This window comes from Cryptomeria japonica, chromosome 9, assembly GCF_030272615.1.
Source record: "Cryptomeria japonica chromosome 9, Sugi_1.0, whole genome shotgun sequence".
Taxonomy (NCBI): domain Eukaryota; kingdom Viridiplantae; phylum Streptophyta; class Pinopsida; order Cupressales; family Cupressaceae; genus Cryptomeria; species Cryptomeria japonica.
The window spans coordinates 330,823,947-330,847,502 of record NC_081413.1 but is presented as its reverse complement, the minus strand read 5'-3'; the positions used below and the strand labels follow the sequence as shown (position 1 = coordinate 330,847,502).

The 23,556-nt window shown below is 36.2% G+C and overlaps 1 protein-coding gene across 1 annotated transcript in view; it reads left to right on the top strand.

Moving 5' to 3' along the window:
- Positions 1 to 8,003, top strand: part of LOC131029734 (protein disulfide isomerase-like 5-2) — a 48,450-nt gene extending 40,447 nt beyond the window's left edge. The window contains exon 5 of the mRNA XM_057960364.2: positions 7,376 to 8,003. Coding sequence (XP_057816347.2) covers positions 7,376 to 7,723 — 348 coding nt within the window. The 3' untranslated portion in view covers positions 7,724 to 8,003. The remainder of the gene's footprint in view (positions 1 to 7,375) is intronic.
- Positions 8,004 to 23,556: the final 15,553 nt, after the last annotated feature.

Genomic DNA, 23,556 nt, shown 5'->3' with positions numbered 1-23,556 from the left:
TCACCTTTGACTTAGGTGGACTTTTGTAGCATCTTCTTTGTTGCTTGGGCGGACTTTTGCTTTACCAAGGATGGCGGACTTTTCTTCTACCTCCAAGACTAGGGCGGAGTTTTGGAAGACCACCACTTGGCATCATGGAGGGCTTCATCATCAAACTTGCTATCTCCTCACCCTAAGGCGGACTTTTGAGGACATCTTCATGGGTGGAGTTTTGAATTACCTCCTCATCATGCTTGGGCGGAGTTTTAGGCTTCTCCAAGTAGGGCGGAGTTTTGAAGGCTTGGCCACTTCATGGAGGGCAGACTTCTTTGTAGGCTTCCAACTTTATAGCAGACTTTTATGACTACCCCTAGGGCGGACTTTATCATGTTCACTTTTTAAGCTATCACCATGGCGGACTTTGGGAGATCACCAAGTAGGGCGGAGTTTGAAGGTGCCTCTACCATCATGCTAGAGTTTTGAGGACTTCACCAAGGCGGACTTTTGAAGCACCACCAAGCATGGCAGACTTTGAAGACATAAGGAGGGTGGACTTTCAGATGACCACCTCTTGCATAGGGTGGGGTTTGAAGACACCTCCATCATTAGCACCTTGGGTGGAGTTTTTATCACCCGCCATAACACTCAACATCATTCGTTAGCCAGACTTAGAAAAATATTTGGAAAATTTTCAAAATTCCACAATTTCTTCAATTTTAACCAGATTAACTTGAAATTTGAAATCCATACTCAGGCAAACCATCTGAAGCATCATGACCCCTAAAATGTAGGAACTTAGCATTTTAGGTCAAAACTTGAAAATTTTCGATTGTGATCGAAGCAGGTTAGTGGTATCAGTGCAAACCCTAAGTCCCCACTCCGAAAAAGCAAAAAGAATGCATCCCTAAAAAATAGGGAAAACTTTCTAAAAATAGCCAATACCGGGGATTGGGCTAAAAATGCCAAAAACAAAACTTTCTAAAAAATAGGAAAAAGCAAAAAAGCAAACTTTCTAAAAATAAAAAGTTGTTCAAATTCGTCCAAATCAATTGCGATCTTCGTCCTTTGGCCTTTCTAGGCACTTCGACGGCATGCGGACTCTATTACCACTTGGCTTACAGAAACTAACTTTCAATCTCTAGGACTCGAACCGTTCAAAACTGAGCAAGGCTTGGCAAAACTGAAGTGGAAGGCCACGGGCACTAACAAAAACCCTAGAAAGCAGGAAAGGAGAGGGTCCCCATTTGCAATGGGTCGATGTGTGAAAAAGGTCACAACAAGATCCGAGATTACACCTAGGCCACTTGAGGCTCCTTCCGCCCTTACAGATTCCGTCTTCCAAGATCCCAATTTTCTCTTGAATAGCTCCACTTCTTCTGTGTTGAGTTTAGTCTCTTGAAGTAATATTACTTCCGACTTCTAGGAGATTATACTGCGCTTTATTAAAAGTTGTTTGTCATGCCCCTAACATACCAAGTGATTACTTTCATTGCTCATTGGGAAGGAACTTCCCCTTCCTTGCATTGAAAAAGGAGGTCAGTTTTACTTGATCTTATGCCAGCCTATCTATCATTCTCAATTCATTTAATGATTTCCTGCCCCTCCTTTTGACTTCTTTGCACAATCAGGGCACTCTTTACTTTGGCAGTCTTGCACAATGCCTAATTTTAAAGACTCCTTTCTATTGGATTGAACCGAGGTTATTGCACCACCCTCAGGATTTCTTACTTCATCTGCTGTCATATCCCTATTTTCATCTTCTTCCTCAATATCCAAACCCTCATTATCCATAATCTCTATTATCTTTTGGATCAGTTGTTGTTTTTCTGCAGCTACATCCCCTTGATCTTCGACCTCCTCTTGATTATAGACTACTTCCAATTCCGGGGGAACCTCATGGTCGCCAGTTGCCTCAGGCTCATCTGTACCATTAATCTCTTCTTTAGAGATGTTTACAGCTGTTTCCTTTGAGCCATTTTCCATATGATCTTGGTTTGGAGTTTCCTCTGATTGTTCCAGAATAGCAATTTGTTCTACAACCTCTGCCCTAATGTCTTCTGCATCTTGCAAGAGTTGCTTAAGGGATTCTTTGCTATAAGAAGGGAATTTACATCTGATCCAGACCTTTCTGGGATCTGATCCGAGGGGGAATTTTCTGTTGATGTCCTCTGTTGTTCCTCTCCCAGAGATTCTATCATAAACCCTCCTATCTCCATATTGAATTTGATGATCACATCCTGGCTTGGAGTGGGGAGATTATTTTTCTCAATATTGGTATTAGGTTTTTAAGCCTAGTTTTAAGGATGATATCCTTTTCGTCTATAAACCCATCATAAAAGGAAGGTTTAATGAGCCGATTTCCTTTCTCTTTTGCTATTTCCATATGTTCTAATTGTTTAATCCGGGGGTCTAGGTTTAAGAGAATTTTAACAGATTTTGAATATTGCTTCCTAGTTAAGCCTTCGCATCCAAGAAATGTACCCATTTTATTGCCAATAGCTTCTAAAATTTCAGGGAACTGATATTCTACTGGTAGGAAACCCAAATTAATCCATTTTGGAAACTGTTTTGGTCTAAATGTTATAGGATTGAAGTTCGGTATCCATTCTATAAAATGGAAACAATATCCTTTAAAGAATTTAATATTGCCATATAAGATTTCTTGCTTAACTTCTTCATTTTTACAGATTAAGAATAGGAAATTATTGTCTAGGGTAGAAATACTTACCTGGTTGGGAAATTTATCTTTCCACCATTCAATAATGCTTTGAATCGGCTGGTTTTGGCCGCTCCACACCACCAGTAATCCCAGTCTAGTGTATTGATCCCAGATGGGTTGAATGAGATCTTCCACTATCTTGAGAGAGTACTTATTTTCCTGCTGCATTCTGATAGGCTGTGAAACAGGCGCTTGACATCGCTGGGCAGGGGTGAAATGCCTTATCTTTCCTAATGGAACACTGTTAGCCCCCGTCGCCGGACATTGCTTAGATTTTTGTGATGGATTGCTTGCCCTAAATTTTCTTTGAAGCGATCTTGGTTTATACTGTGTCAGATTACTTCTATTGTTCTGGGGCCTCGTTTGCCTTACCCTTGGGATGCCTGGGGCAGAGAGCCGGGAATTTACCCGATTCTTTTGCAGTCTTCGGTTTTTCCTAGAGCGAACAATTTGCCAGCTTTCTGTTGCTGGAGAAAACGTTGCAGGCCCTTGTTGCCGGAAAACTGTTTTGTTGAATATTTGCATATTTTCACATTGGAGCAGAGCTATTTCGAATTTCTAATTATAAACAAAAATATTTGAAATTCCGACATTCTCAGTAGACTGTTCAGTGTGCTTACGATAACAAAATACTTCTTCCTGTTGCTAGATAGATTTTAACTCTTAGTAGAGCTTCTCTTTCAAGAATTTCCACTCTTCAATGATGAGTAGATAGTGTTAGAAGAGGTGGTAGAGACGGAAGACATGCTTTTCTAGGATGACACAAATCACTCTCTGGGCTTGGATATGAAGTGCTCCATAAGAGAAGAGCAAGGATCTGCTAGGTTCTTAATTTACATTATCTTCCAGTCAACCACTTTCAATGACTGTTAACTGTGGATTGGAGACTGATTTCAGAGGTGCTTAGGTAGGTCCAATGACAATTGGAAAGACTGATGCATATGAAGCATAGGATACAAAATCAGAGGAAAGACCTGGGGAAAGGGTGATTCTCATCAATATTGATCTAGCCTTGAAGATCTGTTGCATTGGTGGATGCCAAGTAGCTGATGATGTTGGAAGGAATGTTGTAGAGGCATATGCCCTTTGTTCTGATCTCCAAGTTACATAAAAATTCAAAATAATTTTCGTTGTGTTTTCCATGGAATGTGCATTCAAAGAGTCTCCAACACTTTTTCACTGTCTATTATGAGGCAGTATGTTAATGGCTGTCTGTGCATGTGGGTGGGTGTGGGTGTGTGTAGGGGGGGTTGGATGAGGCTGGTGCATGTTTCAGCACCTCGGCCAGACCCGAGGTATGTGTGTTTGTGAGATCATTCGAAGTATGAGTTACTCATTGCACATGTTTTTTCAGCTACATGGCCCAGTTTAAAAATTACACAACCCAGTTTTCTCAATTCATGTCATCTACTTTTATGACATTTATTTTTTTTTCTAATTTACACAGCTCTATAGTTGAAAAAACTGATTTTGTGTCTTTCATAACAAAATATGAAAAGCATCTGGCAGAGTTGCATTACACCTGCAAAAATGATACTTGAAAATCTCCATAGCATTGATGACTGCAAAACAGCTTGTGGAGGCAATTTCTAAGAAAAATTCTACTTACTGCATGCAGCCACAATTTGCATATCTGTTTATCAAGGCAGCCATAACAATGTCTGCTTTTAATTATTTCTGATGGAGCTTCATAGCCTTTTCTGAAGCTACCAATTTAACACATTTAGATTGCACTGGAAAATGATGTTAAATTTGGTTTAACACTTGCCAGTTGCAACTGCTAAAAAATATCCAAGGTTTATTCTACAAGCCCATTTTGATTTTGAGCATAATCTACATTTATCAAAATACATGAGACTCATGCCTTGAGGGAAATTGTTAGACATGTCATGTGCCTACTTTAGGCTTCCACATTTTATACACATTTATATCGGGGCAGTTACTGTCATAAATTCTGACAAAATTGACAAAATCCTCTTTCAATTATGTTTATTAGAACAACTCCGTATCCTTTACCAAAGCACTCATTGGCAGACACTAGGAGAAAAAGCAAAGGTTGCTGATATTGTCTAAATACCTACCAATAGAATTTGCTTAAAAATCCCCAAGGCTTTTGCAGAAGACCTCCAGTGAGCAAATATTAAACCTTTGCTGTCCGTGAGACGATGTATAATGAGGCTATTTTTCTAGACAGTTTGTAATTCTTCCACGTACATTCACATCTTGCATGCCTATCTGACATAGCACTCACAAATCTCACAACTATAGCTTGAAAAGTGTGGTGCATGGTATGAGGTTGCTGAGTGTGTAATTAGAAAACATCAACAGACCTACTTTGTGCTTACCTAGAAATGAAAGCAGTCCCTGAAACCATTCTATTTGAGGCACACTGGCAGACATTCACATCCCATAAGACCACCTTTAGTATTTTAATATTTTAGTGTTATGTCAATTCTCATGCCTTCTGAATGCCTGTACAATTTACATATAAATTTGAAAAAAATACCAACTACAACACATAAATTTTTTTCATTTGCTAATGTCTGAAAGATCCCTGACCAAGTTCCAAGGCTCCCAATTTGGCAGGTGTTGGAGTGCTGAAAAAGTTTTCTTAGTCTGGCTTTACCTTGGTTATAGGTAAAACAGGAAGAGCCTGAACATATCTGGATGACATTTTCCCTTCCTTAAATCCAGGAACATGTTTGCAGGCATGGTAAATGAAAGGTTTCACAAATCATCTACATCAGTAAAATTCATCCATGTTGTTGTCTCATTGCATGAACTAATTGTCTAAGTCTGCTACTGCTGCAGAAGCTGTTGGTTCACCATACAACATGATTTTCCTTTTCCATCGTGTATTTCTATAAGAATATGAGCAGCATCGACATGAACATCAGATGTCTGTTCACCTTAAGCTAATATAAATTTTATAGCATAATGAAACTTTTGAAGACAAATTGAGCAGGGGCTTCTGAGTTATGTATACATGTTCTCTAATAAAGAAAGACATCAACTATTAAAAGAGGCAAAAGAAACCCATGATCTTGGAGTGAATCATAGTCTCTTATATGCATAAAACAAGGACAACTGACATAGGAAATCTCCACATCAAGATTTATCAATCTCTCAATTCAACCCATGTCTTTAACGATTGGCCATACATTGAATGCAGATGGGAATGAGACAAACCTGTATTGGTCACATGTTCACCAGCCTGTTTACTTCCCTTATATGGTGCTAAAAGAAACCAATGGGAGTTTGGATGCAAGATGCGTTGCTTCATCTAGAATGCATTTCAATTTTCAGCTTGGAGTTGGGTCTTCACATAAAGCTGTGATGATTAACAAGGAGTTTCAAAACAACTAGCCAACGGATGTTGAGGTCGATTGCTAATTTCAATCTTTCTTCTAAACTAGTAGTTTCACTTTTGTTGTTTGTAGTTTGTAGTTTGTACCATGGGAGATTCTTGATGAGAAAGCCCTAGGAAAGGAGTGAGCTTCACTTTTAAGAAGCTCAACTACACCAGTTCTGCTAGAGTTGCCCTTAGAGGCTCTTTCAAAATTGGGTTCTTCCCAATTTAGTGGGCCGGGGGTCCATCTTACTGGAGCACTTCTGTAGGCTTATGACAATTCACTCTTAATATTGTAATGTTAACAAGCTTTTCCATCATTTGATCAATAAATTATTTTACTTTTTTGGTGTGGACTCCTTTCTACCAGATGTCACTTGTAACAGCAGTTTATGTGAAGAAAGTTTCCTTTCATTTGTGTAGCACTTGTTTACAGAGTTGCCAGAAACTCCTTTGCCCCTCCCCGGGAACACGTTTCCCCGTATCCGTTCCCGTTTCTGAAACGGATACGTATCCGATACAGCCCAGATACACGTCGAATATTGTACCCACGCATGCCCAAAAATACTTGATTTCCAACCATGCTAAATACTAATGTGATTTGATTTTTAAACAAAATTGACGTAAATCTTCCTAAATTTAATTTAAAAAAACTTCATTAACGCATTTTAAAAAAAAAAAATGGTATTAAGAAAACCTACAACAAATGAGAAAGACAAATGAAATGTTTTTCTATTTCAGTGACCCATTTTTTAGGTTATCTTCCATTGCAACTCTTCTATTTTTGCATATTGTAAAATGTTAAATCTACTTATCATTATTTATGTAGCAATTATGTGTCTATATTGCTTTTGAAGTAATGAAAATCTCCTCGAATAACTTAGAAAATTGTGTTAAATATATGTGTATGTGTGTTTTTATGAATGACGTGTCCAGCCGTATCCATATTGGGGGTCTTAAAAAATAGCCGTATCCGTATTGGATACCGTATCCGTGTCCATGCAACTTTGCTTGTTTAAGATTGAATGGGTCAGGAAGTCCTGAATTTAATGCTGCAACTTGTTAGATATGTAATTTCATAGTGACTTGAAGCTGTAAGCTACATTGATCAGAAGGATGCTAAATTTTATACAATATTAGTTCTAACTTGTTTGATTAGTGTATGGGTTGATCAATACACCCGTTGATAGATTTTTGTCTATTGTGAATTGATATTTAATGGTAGAAGAAGCTACTTAAGTAGTGCAAGTGCTATATAGTTATGCATTCATGTAGAATGTTCCCTTGTTTTGAATTTTCCTAACTGCTGTTTTGCTCAAATTGTGAAGGTTGTTGGATTGGAAACTTTAAACGTGGAAAACTTGGGATTGGAGATAAACAGTTTTCTTGAAGGCTACAGGCAAGGAAAAACTGTCAAAAAAAGTATTAAGGAACCTTCCTTTGTTGACTTCTTAAAGTCATTTTTTAACATTAGATCTCTTTATATTCTTCTTTTTGTGATCGTTATTCTCATGGTTATCTGGAATATGAGTATATCGGAGAAAGAGGAGACAGTGGAGAGGGAGAATTTAAGACAGGAGAGGTTGGCTGAAGGGAGGCAGTTTAATGATGCTACTGAGAGCAGCATAGAAAACACAGAAAATAGTGAATCTAAAGGAAGACTAAAAGAAGATTGAGTGTATTAAATTGGTCGTGTCTGCATTGTACAAAAATGAAAGCAGACTTATGATAGGGAATGCTTTTATCCATGACTTGAATTCTTAAAGTCCATAAATTTTTTGAACAGGAATTCCTCACAAGTGATAGAAATATTGTAATTTATATTGCAGAGGATGCAAATCTTATATGGGCTGTTTATTATTTGTGAATATTTGAACTCATATAGGAAGGCACACACTAATGCATCTACCTGTGTCACCTTAAAATAAAATTTTGTTAAGGAAATTGTATTTGTCAGTCTACTCTTATTTGATGAGAAATGAATTACTTGGAGCAACTTCAACGATGTGGTTAGTGAGTAATAATATTTACCAGTATGAATCATTTTAATTCTATTTTTACCGCAATTAGCTGGAACACTTATATGCTTGCTCAATTAGACAGACATTGTAGTGTATTGGTGGTAATATTTATGACTTGAGCCCAAATTGATGAAATTCTGTGTCTATGAAATAAAATAAGTAGGGAAACAAGCTACATTGATGGAAGGACTGTCAACATATCATTAAAATTTTGCTGTGTGTTTGTTTGTGGTTTGATTGATATGCCTAAACAGGAGTCGTAATTTCATTTACGTGTGCCCTGATATGAATATTTTGATCCAAACGTGCATGTGGAACATTGCATACGTAGAATATTGCCTCTAGACTTTTTAAATTCTCCTGCATATTCTGGATGAAATAAGATTTCAATTGGCTTTCCTCTTGTTTTCTACACTGATGATTGCTTCTTTATGAAACAAGCAGCATTCTTGTTTGGGAGAATTGAATTCATGAAAAAACAAGTGTATAAAACTGTAAATTTGCTTGACTTAAACCCCTAATCTTATATAGGAGCAATAGATGGGCTCTCAATGGGGGAACTCCCTTGCTTCCCCCCGTTCCGAGGACTTGGAGGACAGTATCTCTTGGACTGTCGTTAGGAGGAAGAAGAAACGTCTTCCTAAATATTTCTCCCAAATTCATACTAGAGGGAGGGGGTTGAGGCCATTTAGAGTACGGTTTGGCATTGTTTAAGTTGGATCTCCAGGGTCGTAGCTTTATCTTTTGATTGTTGTTGTTTTTGGCAGCTTGGCCACAGTTGCATCTCACTCTTCTTTTTCTTGTTAAGTGGTTTAGTTTGTCCCATTGCTCATGATCCATGTTTCATTTGCCTTTTGGCTATTTTGTTGTGCAAGGGTTTGGGCCCTTTCAATCCCTTTTATAATATCAAGAACATAAGACCGTCAAATGCTACCCATGTCCAACTCAACTAAAACCGTTAGTGCCACCTGTTGACGGGTGTTTTATGACCACACCAACACAGAATAAAGTTCCAACGGTCACTTTATCCTCTCTTGATCCAAATCATATGTATGCTAAGATTGCAGGAAGATCATACATTGACTCCAAAGTTCCAACTGCGTATTAGCGACTTTTTGATGGATATAGACTCGTTTGGTTGATGTTGCTGGTAATCTAAGGGGACTTACACACACTTGAAGAAGAAATAAATAAATTTCTGAAATTTCAATGAAAGATGCCAATTAGGAATTGACACTAATCTGATTTGTTTGTTTCAATCTAACTCTTTGACCAACGAATAGGTGTTTTGGTTTTTCTTTTTGGAGAAGTTTCGAGTTTTATGCTTTTTTGAGGTTTTGTACTTGTAGTTTTGATAACAAAGAATGGAAAACAAATGCAATCAAATTTAAATCAAAATTTGTGACATTCAAAGCCAGAAATGGCATCTAAGGCTTGTCCTGTTGAGCCCCTTTATTTGGTTGAAATAGAAAGAATGCTGATAGAGGAGCTTCTACAATGCACTAACAGCTCCAGCAAGTTTTATTATGCTTGAAATAAATTACCACACAAATCTGGAGAAGAATTAATGATTCAAATGCAATCCTTGTCTGGATCCAGTCACAGACTCTTCAAAAATGACACCTTTACCCCAATGAATTGTTCATACTGCTCCCACTCGTGCCAAATTGTCTGAAGAAACTAGTGGATTGCTTTTATTATTTACCAACAATGAAATCTGAGCTAAATAACAGGTCGAAAACCCTTGTAATTATTTTTAATGGTCCCCAGGCATGAGATGATGGTACTGCCCTGCCTGGAGGAGGTACGATTTGCAAACTAGATTGCTCTACCTGCTGGAAATTGCTTGCAAACCGCCCAGAATTGATGAAACAGACTTGCCAAAGCCGAGAAAGGTGGATATCTGTTGATTACGGCCCTTATTGACCAGATGCTAAACATATAATGCTGCCGTGGTATTGCTGGAAGTGTGGGATTTCGTCCACACCTTCAAAGATTGGATGGTTTTCGTCCTCCTATGGCTGCCAGAGCTGGAAACACTGTTGCAGACCTTGCAAAGTAGAGATAATTGTTAAAAAGGAATCCAAGATGCCCCAAAATAAATCGCCTCCTTCACTTTATGCCTCTAAACCCTATATCGAACCTCAACATGGTATAAATTAAAGATTCCAAGGAATCTTTTTCCCTCCAATATGGCGTCCAAACTTGAGGGTGAGCTCATCATGGTAAAAGCCCCCACTTTTTAAAATAAACTTGGCCTAGGGAGTCGAACCATGGGGTATATATTATGTTTTAACTTTTAAAAGTTACTTTTTAATAAAATTGCTATTTATAGAATAAAGTAACTTATAATCTTCTAATATAAAGTTTTCTTGATTTTTCTTCCACCAATTGCAAATTTGACTGAGTATAAGCCCTTCGACATCTCCTAACCTTTGAACTTAACTTGCGGAGATGGCTAACAGGTGAATCTTAGCATTTAGATGGCAATTCAAGGAAGTGGGGACATTACATTCAAGGAGACTTACAGATGATTTGGCAATGGATAACTCTTTTTTGGGTCTTTTCGATGAATAACATGGAAAGTAAAACGAGAAAGGGTTTAGAAGGACTAGACTAAATCTAAGAACTTAATAGATAACAAAGCTCAAGCGACATTGACCAGACTTTACTTCGCCACTATCAGACAACTACATAAAGGAGGTGCAATCTTTAGGGGTTGTGTTTGTAAGATTTTAAACCATTAATGAACACCATCAAAGAACAATGTTCATCCAACAATCTAAATTAAGAACGCACATTAAATAGCTCACTCCAACCTTGCACTACGGATAGAAATCATCTACCAACAAAAGGTATGAGCATAAGATCTCACCACAAAGCAATGCAATCCATCTCATTTATCTAAATACTTGAAAAAAATCTAAACTAAGTGAGGAAGATAAAACCTTGCAAGTTTTGAAACAACACAAGTGAACACCAAAAGCTAATGTTTCACTATTATCACTTTAGAAACTTACAGCAACAATCTCATACAATTCTCCCTTTCTTACAAATGAAGGGGTGAACCCTTTTTATAGGTCATCAAGAGGAAAACGGGTGGTCGAGATTACAAATCAATCAATGATTGAGATTGAAAATGCAAAACCCTAATTAGGGTTTGACCAAAGACTCCCAAATATAGTGCCAAGTAGTGGGAATAATCATTAATTGAAGAATCACGCCACTACCTATTAATCGTTCCTTACTCCCAAAAAGGGCATCCATAATGCAATAAATGCACCACTACATTCAAAATCGCTCATTATGCATTAATGAGCCACTATCTTCTTAAATATGACGGTTGTCAGGCATTGAATAAGCCACCACTCAATCAAAGTGTCCACCAATAATAAATGCGCCATCATGCCCTTATGCAATTAATAGATTCTCGTCCAAAATTTGATGACCATTATCCCGTTCATTAATGGCAAATGCAACGAATCTGGCTATGACGACTTCCAACTTTCCTACGGAGACACTTGGCACAATCTCTAGTTTGAATTCTAGCAATGAGATGTCCTCTTCACACTTGGAGAAAAACTTCTTTCAACTTGGCATTGCTTTTTGAGTTAAAAAATGGAAACTTCTATAAATTCTTGAGTTGAGTGTCATAAATATGGAATATTCTTCTTGCATGTTGTCAACTCATTTATTGTGAGAATCTTTCCATTTTAGGTGTGTAAAGATATTTCGAAAGATTTTCCTTGAAAGAATTTTATCAATTTTGTCCATCTTTGAAGGAATCCTGTATGTGTAGAATTCTAGGAGATAATTTTTCTGGAGAGATTTTTTGTCTTGAAGTAATATTTTTGTGATCTCGTGCATATCGTCCCGGAAGGAGATTTTTCCATCAACTGACCATTTTTCCATATCTGAGAAATTTAATCTTGTTCGAAGTTTTCGAAAGAGGAAATCCTTTCACTTAGCCAATTTTCCCCGTGCCTTGAAATTGTTCTTTGTAGACACCTAAAAATGTCTCTTTGATCATGTACTAATTATTCCTCTGATTAGTTAAATAATTCTTTAATTTTTTAATTAAGATAATTAATCTTATTTTTCTAAATTCATATTTCTTCATCATATAACTGATTATCCTATTTCAATTTCTCTTTTATCCTAATCACTTAATCATTAACCCTTTTCTATTTAATCATTAACCCTTTTCTAAATATTAATTATTTAATTAATTGTGATTTTAATCTTTTAAATTAAATAATCTTTATTATTTAACTAAATTCAATTTCTAAATAATTAAATAATTTCTTTCAATTATTTAATTAACTAATTAATTTTTCTAATTCCAATTCTAAATCACCAAATTCTAATTTCATCTTATTTCATTAATTCCTCAAATTTGAAAGTCAAATTCATGTTCTACTAATTTCTTCTAATTTCTTTCAAATTCAAATACATGTGCATGATTTTAAAAATCAAATTGAAAATCAAAGTCAAGTTCTAAATATATTCAAATAACAAATTGAATTTAAAATAAGTTCAATATTTGAATTAAATCTCATGCAAGGATTAAATTGAAAATCAAAGTCAAAGTTCAAGCACATGCTAAATTAAATAATTCAATTAATTAATTAATTAAATCAATTATCTTTTCAATCTCTATTTCTATTTTCCACTTTTTTTTTTCCAAAAAGTTTTCAATCAGTCATCAACCAGTTCACTATTCCATCTATTTTAATTGATCTTTTCAATTAAATTTTTGATAGGCGATCTTTTCAATTAATTAATTTATTGCATCATTCTTTAATTCTCCTCCAATAATTCTTTTTCATCTTTCAATCAGCTTTTTTCTCAATCAGTTAACTCAATTAACTATTCAATCTATGATGTTCTACCTCCAAATCAGTAGATCAACTATCAATTAATATGTGAGCTCACCTGAGTTCCACCTCTTAATCATTTTGTTCCACCTCTCAATCAATCTCACCAAAAAATCTATAAATTCAGCATCAATTCTCCATTTTCAATCGAATCACGAACTTCGAATCTTTGTGTCAACTGTAGGTTACCAAAATAATATCTGAGAGCCATCATACCACGAAGAAGAGAAGAACAATGGAAGCCATATGCGATCATGAGATAGGGAGTCTTAATTGATATTTTACATCCTTATTGCTTTGATTGTGTTATTCCATTGATGTTGTTTGAATTCTTTAGCTAGAATAGGGATTCGTGATTTTCCTTATTATTTCTAGTTAAGCAATGATGATTTTAAGCATATAACATTTTGGTGAACCCGACGTGAATTCAACAACATTCTGATTTGAAATTTTGTGTATGCCTGGAGGTATAGGTATTGGATCTTGCAACTACACCTCTCTTTTAAATTCATATTCTAAGAGGTTTTCTGATATTAATTGGTGTTTTATTAAAAAATCTCAAGGCTAACATTGTGCAAATCAAGTTCCAGGCAAGATTGCAGCCTATTCAAAGATTTTATAATATCTTCTAAAATATTGCGAATTTCTCCATGATTTTTTTACTGTACGTTAATGACCATCTCATGACTCTACAGTAAAAACATCAGCCTTAGATTATCATTTTTGAGTGAGATATGGTAGTTGCAATTATTTTCATAAATATTTGATTTTTGGAGCAAATAAACAAATTTCCGTGAGATTTTTTTACAGCAGGTTAAGGATCCCGAGACACGCCTACAGTAAAAAAATTGGATCTGTACCATCTGGTTTGACTGAGATATGATCATTTTAATTTTTTTAATAAATTCTAAATTCTGGGCACAAATCAGAATTTTTTTCTAAAATTCTTACATTTTTGGAAATCTCTTAAAATGTCACAGGGGTATCTTCTTTACACTTTTGATTTTGATGTCAAATAATTAACGTAAAGCTAGATCTTTAAAAATTCATGTTTTTCCATAAATCTGCTCTCCAAGGTGCAAATTAATGTCTTTTTTCTAAAATTCTTATATTTTTGGAAAGTTCTCATAAATTCATCAGGGGTATCTTCTTTGTAATTTTATTTTGGGGTTGATTTTTTTTTTAATATATGTTGTCATTTTGATTTCTACTACTAATGGTTTGTTTGCAGCATGTGACGAAAGTACAAAGAAGACTTGATAATGCCAGACTATTTTGATACTACTGATAATTTGATTACAAGATCCTTTCAGGTTAACTCACTTTTGGATTTTGGGTTTAAAATTGACATGCATGTTCTCACACTTCATCTTGGTGCTTAAAATAAATCTTGGATTAAAATTGACGTGCATGATCTCACAGTTCATTTTGGTGTTTAAAATAGACATGCACATGCGTATCTCACACCTCAGTTTGGGCTTTAAAATTGACATGAATCTGCCTTATGAATAGAATAAATCACACATTGCGATATATAAGGATTTTTTTTTTTTTTGTGTCTTGGGTGGACCTATTGTTGCATTAAGTACCTTTCCACTCGCCTTTAGGGTCTTGGGAGAGAGGGAAAGGTGATAACGACACCCACTTTTTCTTTTCAGTAGTGAGGGGTATCTTTGACTGGGGATTTCATCACCCCACAAAGGTACTTCAAATTGGGATGTGTTGGGGATATCATCTCTCTCAGCGTACTCTCGAGCCGCTATATAAATATACTGGTCAGGCGGCTAGAGTGTTGAGTGAATTTGACATATGTGGGGGCCTTTCCCTCATTGATAAGCTTAACTAAAGCCTTAAGTGACTTGCTCTGAGAATCCATTGTTGGATCGGGACCTCTCGAAACCTACAATAAGAACCAACTTAGTAATCCAAATCCCACGTTCATTGTTTCTGGGGGTGCGGATCATACCCCATAGGTACCCTCCATGTACCTTGCATGATGAGATAGAAAATCATGGGTGATAAGATCTTCAGATCTTCGGGGTAAGAGAGACTGGCATGCCCGAGAAGTGTGTGCCGTGGAGTGGAGCCAGTGCTGCCAAACTCTATCTATCCGTCGTGTCTCGATATTTTGTTGCAGGGGCCCCATTGAACGATTTCCACCATCCAGCCTAAGACTGTCTTCTATGTTTTTGTATGTACCGTTGTGTTAAACAAGTATTGAGTTAGTATTTGAGCTATTTTAGTCCCTACCTTGTGTAGCTCTAAATTCTCAGAGTTCATCAAAACACAGTTCATCCAGCTATACTTCTCTTCAGACAATGTTCTTAGAATTGAAAAACAGACTTGTCCAACAAACAAAGATGCTTGAAACAGAGTCTATCTTGAAACATTATACAATCCAACAAAGTCCAAAATTTTACATACTTGTGACCATAGGTTTTCCGAGAGTCCTTAGATTTTGCATCGTCCTCAGCATAGTCCTCATTATAGTCCTCATTATAGTCCTTACTTTGCACAAGTCCTTACATAGTCCTCATTATCATCCTCATTATAGTTCTCATTATCATCCTCATTATAGTCCTCATTTACGTCCTTACATAGTCCTCATTATCATCCTCATTATAGTCCTCATTTGCGTAAGTCCTCATTTACGTCATTACTTTACATAAGTCTTTGCACATAGTCCCCATTATTGTCCTCATAATATTTGCATATAGTCCTTGCACAGTCGTGATAATCTTCACATAACTCCTTGCATAGTCATCATAATCTTCGCATATAGTCCTTGAACAGTTGTCATAATCTTCACATAACTCCTTGCATAGTTGTCATAATCCTTGTTTTAGTCCTTGCATAGCCTTCATCCTCATTAGGCATAGGGTCAAATCATTCTCCATTTTGCATTATCTTCAAAATTAGATTGTTCCCTAGTCCAAGTCTAAAGTTGCATTGTCATTCTTTAGGATTTCATATTGTCATTCCTTGATGAAATTTGTCAAAAACAACAAAAAATATAGGTTGCATTGTCATTCTTTAGGGTTTCATCTTGTTGTTCCTTAATCCAATTTGTCAAATTTTTTCAAAAACATAGGTTGCATTTGTCATCCTCAGTTTCATTTGTCCATTTTCAAAATTCTCAAAATCCAAAAAATAGGGTTGCACTTTCATCCTTTAGTTGCATTGCATTTCATCCCTAAACTTCAAAAAAAATAAAAATGGCATATAGTGCAATGGTTGAAACAAGCTCTCAAACTTCTAGGAAACAACATTACCTTTATCAAACTTCCAAATTTCGTGGGACAATGTCATTGCAACCAAACACTCAATCATCTCAATCCAACATATACTTGTCCCAAAACGTGCATCAAACTTATCAAGAACAAACAAGTGTCATACCTATTTCTCTGTCACTTGAAGAGAAAGTAACTCGAGAAATAGAGATCTTGGAACAAAAGGTTAAATAAAGTGAAGAGAGTAGATCCCATATGTTCAAACTATTTCAAAAATTCGGACGTCCTAATACAAACTTAGAGCCAGTTGATGTGCGATCTCTTATTATGCAATCAAACATGCCAGCTATTCTCACACAAATAAACATTACAAATCAATATCAACAACAAACACATCCAACAATGCAAGTCCAACAACCAATACAACAAATGACACAACTCTCAACACCACAAATTGCACAAACAAGTCAACCACTACCAAGATCACACACAATTACACAATCAATTTGGCCTTCAGTCACATCACATGTCTGTGAATATCCTCCTATGTCTTCAAATACACCACCAAGGGTGTCCCAAATGAATGCAAGTGTATTTAAAAACACATCACCCTTTGGACATCAATCGAACATGGTCAATGTGTCACCTATCATGCAACAAGGTGATCTGTCCATGTCTAGCAATGGCTCTTCTCTTCAAGACTTTGCACCTCAAGTAACCTCCATATCTTCCACCATTTCCTCATTCCCTAAAGTCACACAAGAGCAGTTTGCACCATCTCTATCCAATAACCCAACCTCCCAAGGGCTATTCACGATAAGTTTCCAAGCTAATGCAATTCATGATGCTAGTCCCTTCCATGCTTCTGAAATTCAAGACCCAATCACACCGTATAATCCTATTATAGTGAGTCCCATTCAAAATCCTTTCTCATCAGGCCAAAGTATTGAAATCTTCCAAGAGTCTCCCATGCATATCCAAACTCCTACCCCATGTCAAGAGGACTATCCAAAGTCAGAAGAAATGAGTCCTAAAATAAATCAACATCAAGAACAAATCCTTCCATCCTACCCAATTTTTGATCAAGATCCCACCTATGAAGAATCTCATGAAGATCCCCTCATCCTTCTGTATTCCATTCACAATGATCCCCTTCCATATCAAGAGAAAAGTGCCTTTCTAAGTCCCATTCAATATCCAATTCCTAAGAAAGATCATGATATCCCTTCCATTCACAATGATCCAATTTTAAATCAAGAGCAAAGTGCAAACTCCAGTGATCCAATTCAAAATCAAGAGCAAAGCATAAACTCCAAGAATCCTATTCCAAGTCAAGGTCAAAGATTCCCTTCATCTCCATGTCATAATACTCCTAATCTTCCTCAAGATCCAATCATCCCTATCAAATCTATTCATGAACCACTTACCTATCAAATGGGTTCCTCCACTTTCATTCAAGCAAGTCTACTTCATGATCCTCTTCCATGTCAAAATCCAAGTGTCTCTTCTTCTAAATTCCAACATAAAAATATCTATTCATCCTTCAAATCCATTTTGGGTCCTTTTATTCAAAATCCAAAGTTTTCGTCCCTTCCATCCATCTTAGGACCCTACATTCCTCCATCGCCTGCCCATATGACCCCTAGCTCACAATCCAATTGCCCTATCATAAATCAATATAAGAAAGGGCACACATCTTTGAGCACCTTCCAACCATCTAGCTACACAAACCCATCCAAACTACCTCTGTATCATTCTTATTCATCCATAAATCACATTCCCTTTAGAAGAAATTTGGTTGCCAAGAATAAATTCCACAAGTCCAAAAATCCACATACATCCAAAGATCAACATGTCTCATCTAAAAGACATGTCAAATAAAAAAAATCTGATCCAAAAGAATAAAGCAATATCCAAAAGGCTACAAAGGCCCATCATGAGAAAAGAAAAATGCAAAATTATGTGGATTCTTAAGTCTCTTATAGAAGCAATGCGTTCCAAAGAACCAGAAGGAAAATAAAAATAAAAATCAATGTGGATTCCCATAAAATCATTGCATCCCAAAGAAAAATCAAAAGTGGCATCTAGACTTCTTGTTCCAAAAACTTCCTTCAATCGTCCATCTACACATCTTCCACTTCCCAAATCTATTCTTCCATCACCTCCTTTATCAATTTGGGGTCCTTATGTCCCGAATTCCACATCCACTCCTCCATCAAAATCTCAAAATCCAAAATCCACTTGTCCTCCATCACCCCACCACCTCTTGAGGTGTGTGCCAACATTGATCTGGAAAACATTTCCATCTATTCTTGCTCAAATCTTCCAACATCCTATCTATCATCCAACACCTCATTTCCATCCTTCCATCCTTCCCATTCAATCCTTTGCATAAATTCTTCATCATGAAATAGGCGTTTGTGTCATTTTATCATATGCTTGCCCATACTCAATCTTGTGTTCAGTTCATTTCCTATATATCTATTCATGAAACACTTTAGAATCTGAGGTTGTTCCTCTTTAACACTATCTTTTGGTTGGGATGCATACTCGATCCGAAAAGAGAATCACTTGTTGTATCTTGATACAGACATCTTCAGATTACTATATCTTACACACTTGATCAATCACTCTATATCATTGTGATCTCTTAGGTGAAGACATGGCTAGTGAAAAATCTAAAATCCTACTTCAGTGCCACTGTAATTCTCAAACCTATGCGAGCTTCATTTCTTACAAGTCAATGCACAAAATAATCAATAAGAGAAAAAACAATATCAAAGGATCAAAAAAAAAAAAAAGAGCAAGAAAAGAAAAAATGCAATATCAAAATGCTTGGCTTTGGGAACATGTGAGCAACTCCATCGAGGCTATGGATGCTTGGCTGGCAATGGAGCAATATTCGTGAGATAATGACGATAACTCCATCGGAGCTATGAATGCTTGTTGACAACGAGGCTCTATCCAGGATGCTTTTAATGTCATGATAACTCATGTAGCTAGTCACACCAGATTCTAGAGATTACAATGATCATATGAGCCGAAATAAACCCACTAGCACACACATGGGTAATCAAAGACTAAGTACCTTGATCCAGTTTGGGATTCTTCTTCCCTTTTGAGTATGCTTCCTAGTCGCTAGATATGTTTGGTTGAATTTTCTAGAGGTTTTAAGTGTGTGTTGGGTTTCTATCTTTGTAATGTTCAGGAACACTTATTCGGGTGGCACTAGATGTTGTGACGATTTTACACTTCGCCCTTTTTGCAAATGGAGACCTCTACACTTGGGGACAAGTTTCATCCACTCTATCCTTTCTATCACATCTCCCATTATACATCCTCCAATGTCCATTACCCTATCTACATCCATCTCATTTTTCCATCTTTGATCTTGACAAAGCTAAAGATCTTCATAAACATCATCCATCACTATCTATGATTTTACTTTACCTTATCCATACCTTTTAGTCCATATCCCTTATCATATCTATTCCTTGCTTCCATCATCCATCACTATCTATGGTCTTGCTTCACCTTATCTGTACCTTCTAGTCCATATCCCTTATCATATCTATTCCTTGGTTCCATCATCCATCATTATCTATGATCTTGCTTCACCTTATCCATACCTTCTAGTCCATTACCCTATCTAAATCCATCCTATTTTTCCATCTTTGATCTTGACAAAGCTAAAGATCTTCATAAACATCATCCATCACTATCTATGATCTTGCTTCATCTTATCCATACATTCTAGTCCATATACCTTATCATATCTATTCCTTGCTTCCATCACCCATCACTATGTACAATCTTGCTTCTTCTATCCATATCCTATCTCTATCCATATTCCCTTTCTATCCCTTGATCTTGATCAAAACTAAGGACAAAAAGAAAATACAAAAACATGGTTTCAAAAAAACTCTTGACATGTCCCTTCATGTAGACCACATTCCATTCAATGCACCATTCCATCACCTTACATTGTCAAATCCCTTAGCTTGGAAACATTTTATCCATTGCACGATAGTCCTTAGAAACCAACTCATCTATGATTCCATAATAAGTTACCTCCATCTTTCTTCTATCCATCTTCACCTCAACAGTTCATTCATCCACTCATAATATTCCTTGCCTTGCCAGACACTCGGGGCATAGCTGAAAAAATCCAAAAATATCATATTATGTCCTGAAAAAAAATTCATAAACTGAAAAAAATCCCTAAAAATCGAAAAATAAAAAATTGAAAATCAAAGAAATAAAGCATAGACCATCCATCAAAACATATCAAAACATTGGGCTTAACAAATCAGATCAACTTTCGTCCCTGAATGAAAGCTTGGCCGACCATGCAAAAAAACCCAAATCCTATCCCATAGCTTACCAAGGTCCCATTTTGCTTATTTATGAGCATTTGAAGAAAAAAGCAAGGGTTAATAAGGAAGATCCTTTGGTGGTAAATGCCCATATTTTAGATAGTCATGATGGTTTTGAGTTTGACGATGATTTGTCTAATGATCCTCTTCATAAGAAAGTGAGGGTTGATGATGTAGATAAAGAGAACACGGATGTGGAAGCTGGGTCAGAGGAGGAATAGGGGAAGGCGACTGATGATGAAGCAGAGAATGAGAAGAAAGCGGTTGTAGGAGAAGAGGAGGAGGTGCAGAGAAAAGTGTATGTTGAAAAGCCTAATTCAAACCCTATTGTCTTGGATAGCAGGAATGTTGCTCAGAATACCACGGAGGAATTTAACCCTAATTTTGTGAGCTCTGCGTAGGGTAGGGAAATGACGAACTCCATTTTGAACGTTGCCAGAAATAACACTCTGGAATTTTTCAAATTCCAGAAATGGGTAATTGAAAATATCTCCAGTATTCAGAACAAACAAAGAGATTTGGATTATAAGATTCAGAATTTGATTAAGGATACCAATACTGGGAAAGAGGATGCAGAGGTGGACACCAGTGAGGCAGATGATGAAATTGAAATGCAGAACTAGCCAGAAAAGGATTTGATTAAGGGAGACTTGAAGCATCTTGAAGATGTGATCAAAATCGTCAAAGACAAGGCTGAGGTTGATAATGAAATTATTATCAATCGGATTACTAAAATCGAGAAGGCCTTGAAGAAATTTATGAATCACAGCCTTGAGGTTTTGAAGGTCTTGTCTCAAAATATGAACGACCTGGTTGATTGTCTGGAGAAGAACCAACAGAACAAAGAGATGGTGATCATTGACGATATGCCGACCTCAAGCTCTGCTCCCCAATCCTCTAGACGAAGAACAAGGCAGACTACCAGTGATTTGGAGATGAAGACTAAATACATCCATCAGAAGCAAGAAAACAAAGACCTGAGAGAAGCTGCTAAGGCTATGATGATGCTGGTTAAGGACGCAGAAGAATCTATAATTTTTTTTATCGGAAATGTAATACTGGTCTTTGTTTGCCAGTCTCTCGTTGGTTTTTTGTTGTCCTTATCCCTAGCTACTGGTTTTTCTGCTGGTCTTTAGCAACTTTTGTTTCTATATACTGTTCTCTCTAGCTTCTTTCTTGCTTATCTTTATGTTATGTAAGCGGGTTTCGGGTCCCTTAAAACCTGATTTTCCTTAATAAAAAACAAATTAGATCAACAACAAACAAACTACCAAGCTAGCCTACAAATTAATCGATCAATTGCCTATCAGTTTAAGCATCCTTATCAAACAACGTGCCTTTATGGATACATCATTCCTAAAATAGGTACCTATCAAATATCATGTCCTAACAGACACATCTTTCCTACAATGGGCATCCTATCAAACAAACATCCAATCAAGAAACACTTATCCTTGGCAAGAAGATCAGTATGGTTATTGACTCATTTGGTCAAGTTAGTTTTATCTTTTATTGATTTATCTTTATCAATTGATGATAGGTCATGTTTCATCTATCAAAAAATCAATCCAAAAACATTGAGAAAACACAAAAGTCAACCAAAAACATTCAAATATGATCCTGAAAAAATCCCAAAACATTGAAAAAGCTCTTGGAAAAAGAACTAAAAAATCTAAAAAATAATCAAAACAATAAAAAAACTTGCAATAAAAAATCTTGCAAGAATCAAACACCCTAGCAGATATCCAACAAACGATTTGCACAAAGTTAACAAAGGATACAACTATCTAAGTAACAATCTGCAATCAACCGATCAAGCTGTCTAATCAATCATATCAAATATCCATATCAAGTGATCATTATCTTGTCTTAAATAGAAGAGGATACATTCAAAATCAGACAGGTCAGTCTTAAACGGGGTCCACACTTTCGGAGATCAGACATTATCAACTATCACATCAAGTAATCAAAGTGAAGACACAAATCAGTATGGGTGCTGAATTTTGTTCTAGTTAGTCTTTATCTTTTATCATTTGGGGACAGATTATGTTCCTATGCTACTCAAGGATGTCCACAAGTGACTAGAGGAGCCATGATGGACATTATATTTTTCTTTGTTTGTTGTTTGTTGTGTGAACCAATGAAGTTCTGGGGCAATGGTACCTCGAGTGTCTGTGTTGGTACGTTCATTCGGCAAATATCTCATGTAAAATATCATGGATAGTTATGCTTGTGGCTATCACACATACTGCGCCCCTTGGCGCTACAACCAGAATGGAGGGTTCACTCCTTGTCTGCTATGTGTTTGTTTTTGCAATGAGATATCTTTACATCTTGGATCCTTATACCCTGATGCGCAAAGCTCCATTGTTACATAATAAGACTCAATGATGAACATATATTGCACTATGAATAAAGGCACAAAAGTTCATGAAAACCATCATCTTCATTTTCAGTCTATCATTATCAATCTATCATCTCATATCAATCATTCTTAATTTCTTCTAATTCCCATCTTTCATTTAATTTCATTCTAAGGTTCATTCTCTCATATTCTATCTCAATATCATCTTCACATCACCTATCTCTATCTCTAATCAACTAACTATTCTTCTACCTCACAATCTTCTTCTTCCAAGAGATCATTCATACCTTTAATGCATAAATAATCTCTTGAGGGGGCATTACACCCTAAGCGTTGTCGGGGTATACTAGGGCAAGCAATTTTTCTTTTTCTTTGAAACAATGTTGTTCCGACATTCTCTTAAAGAGGGGAAAATGTAGACACCTAGAAATGTCTCATTGATCATGTACTAATTATTCCTTTAATTAGTTAAATAATTCTTTAATTATTTAATTAAGCTAGATAATCTTATTCTTTTAAATTCATATTTCTTCATCATATTACTGATTATCCTATTTCAATTTCTATTCTATCCTAATCAATTAATCATTAACCCTTTTCTAAATATTAATTAAATATTAATTATTTAATTAATTGTGAC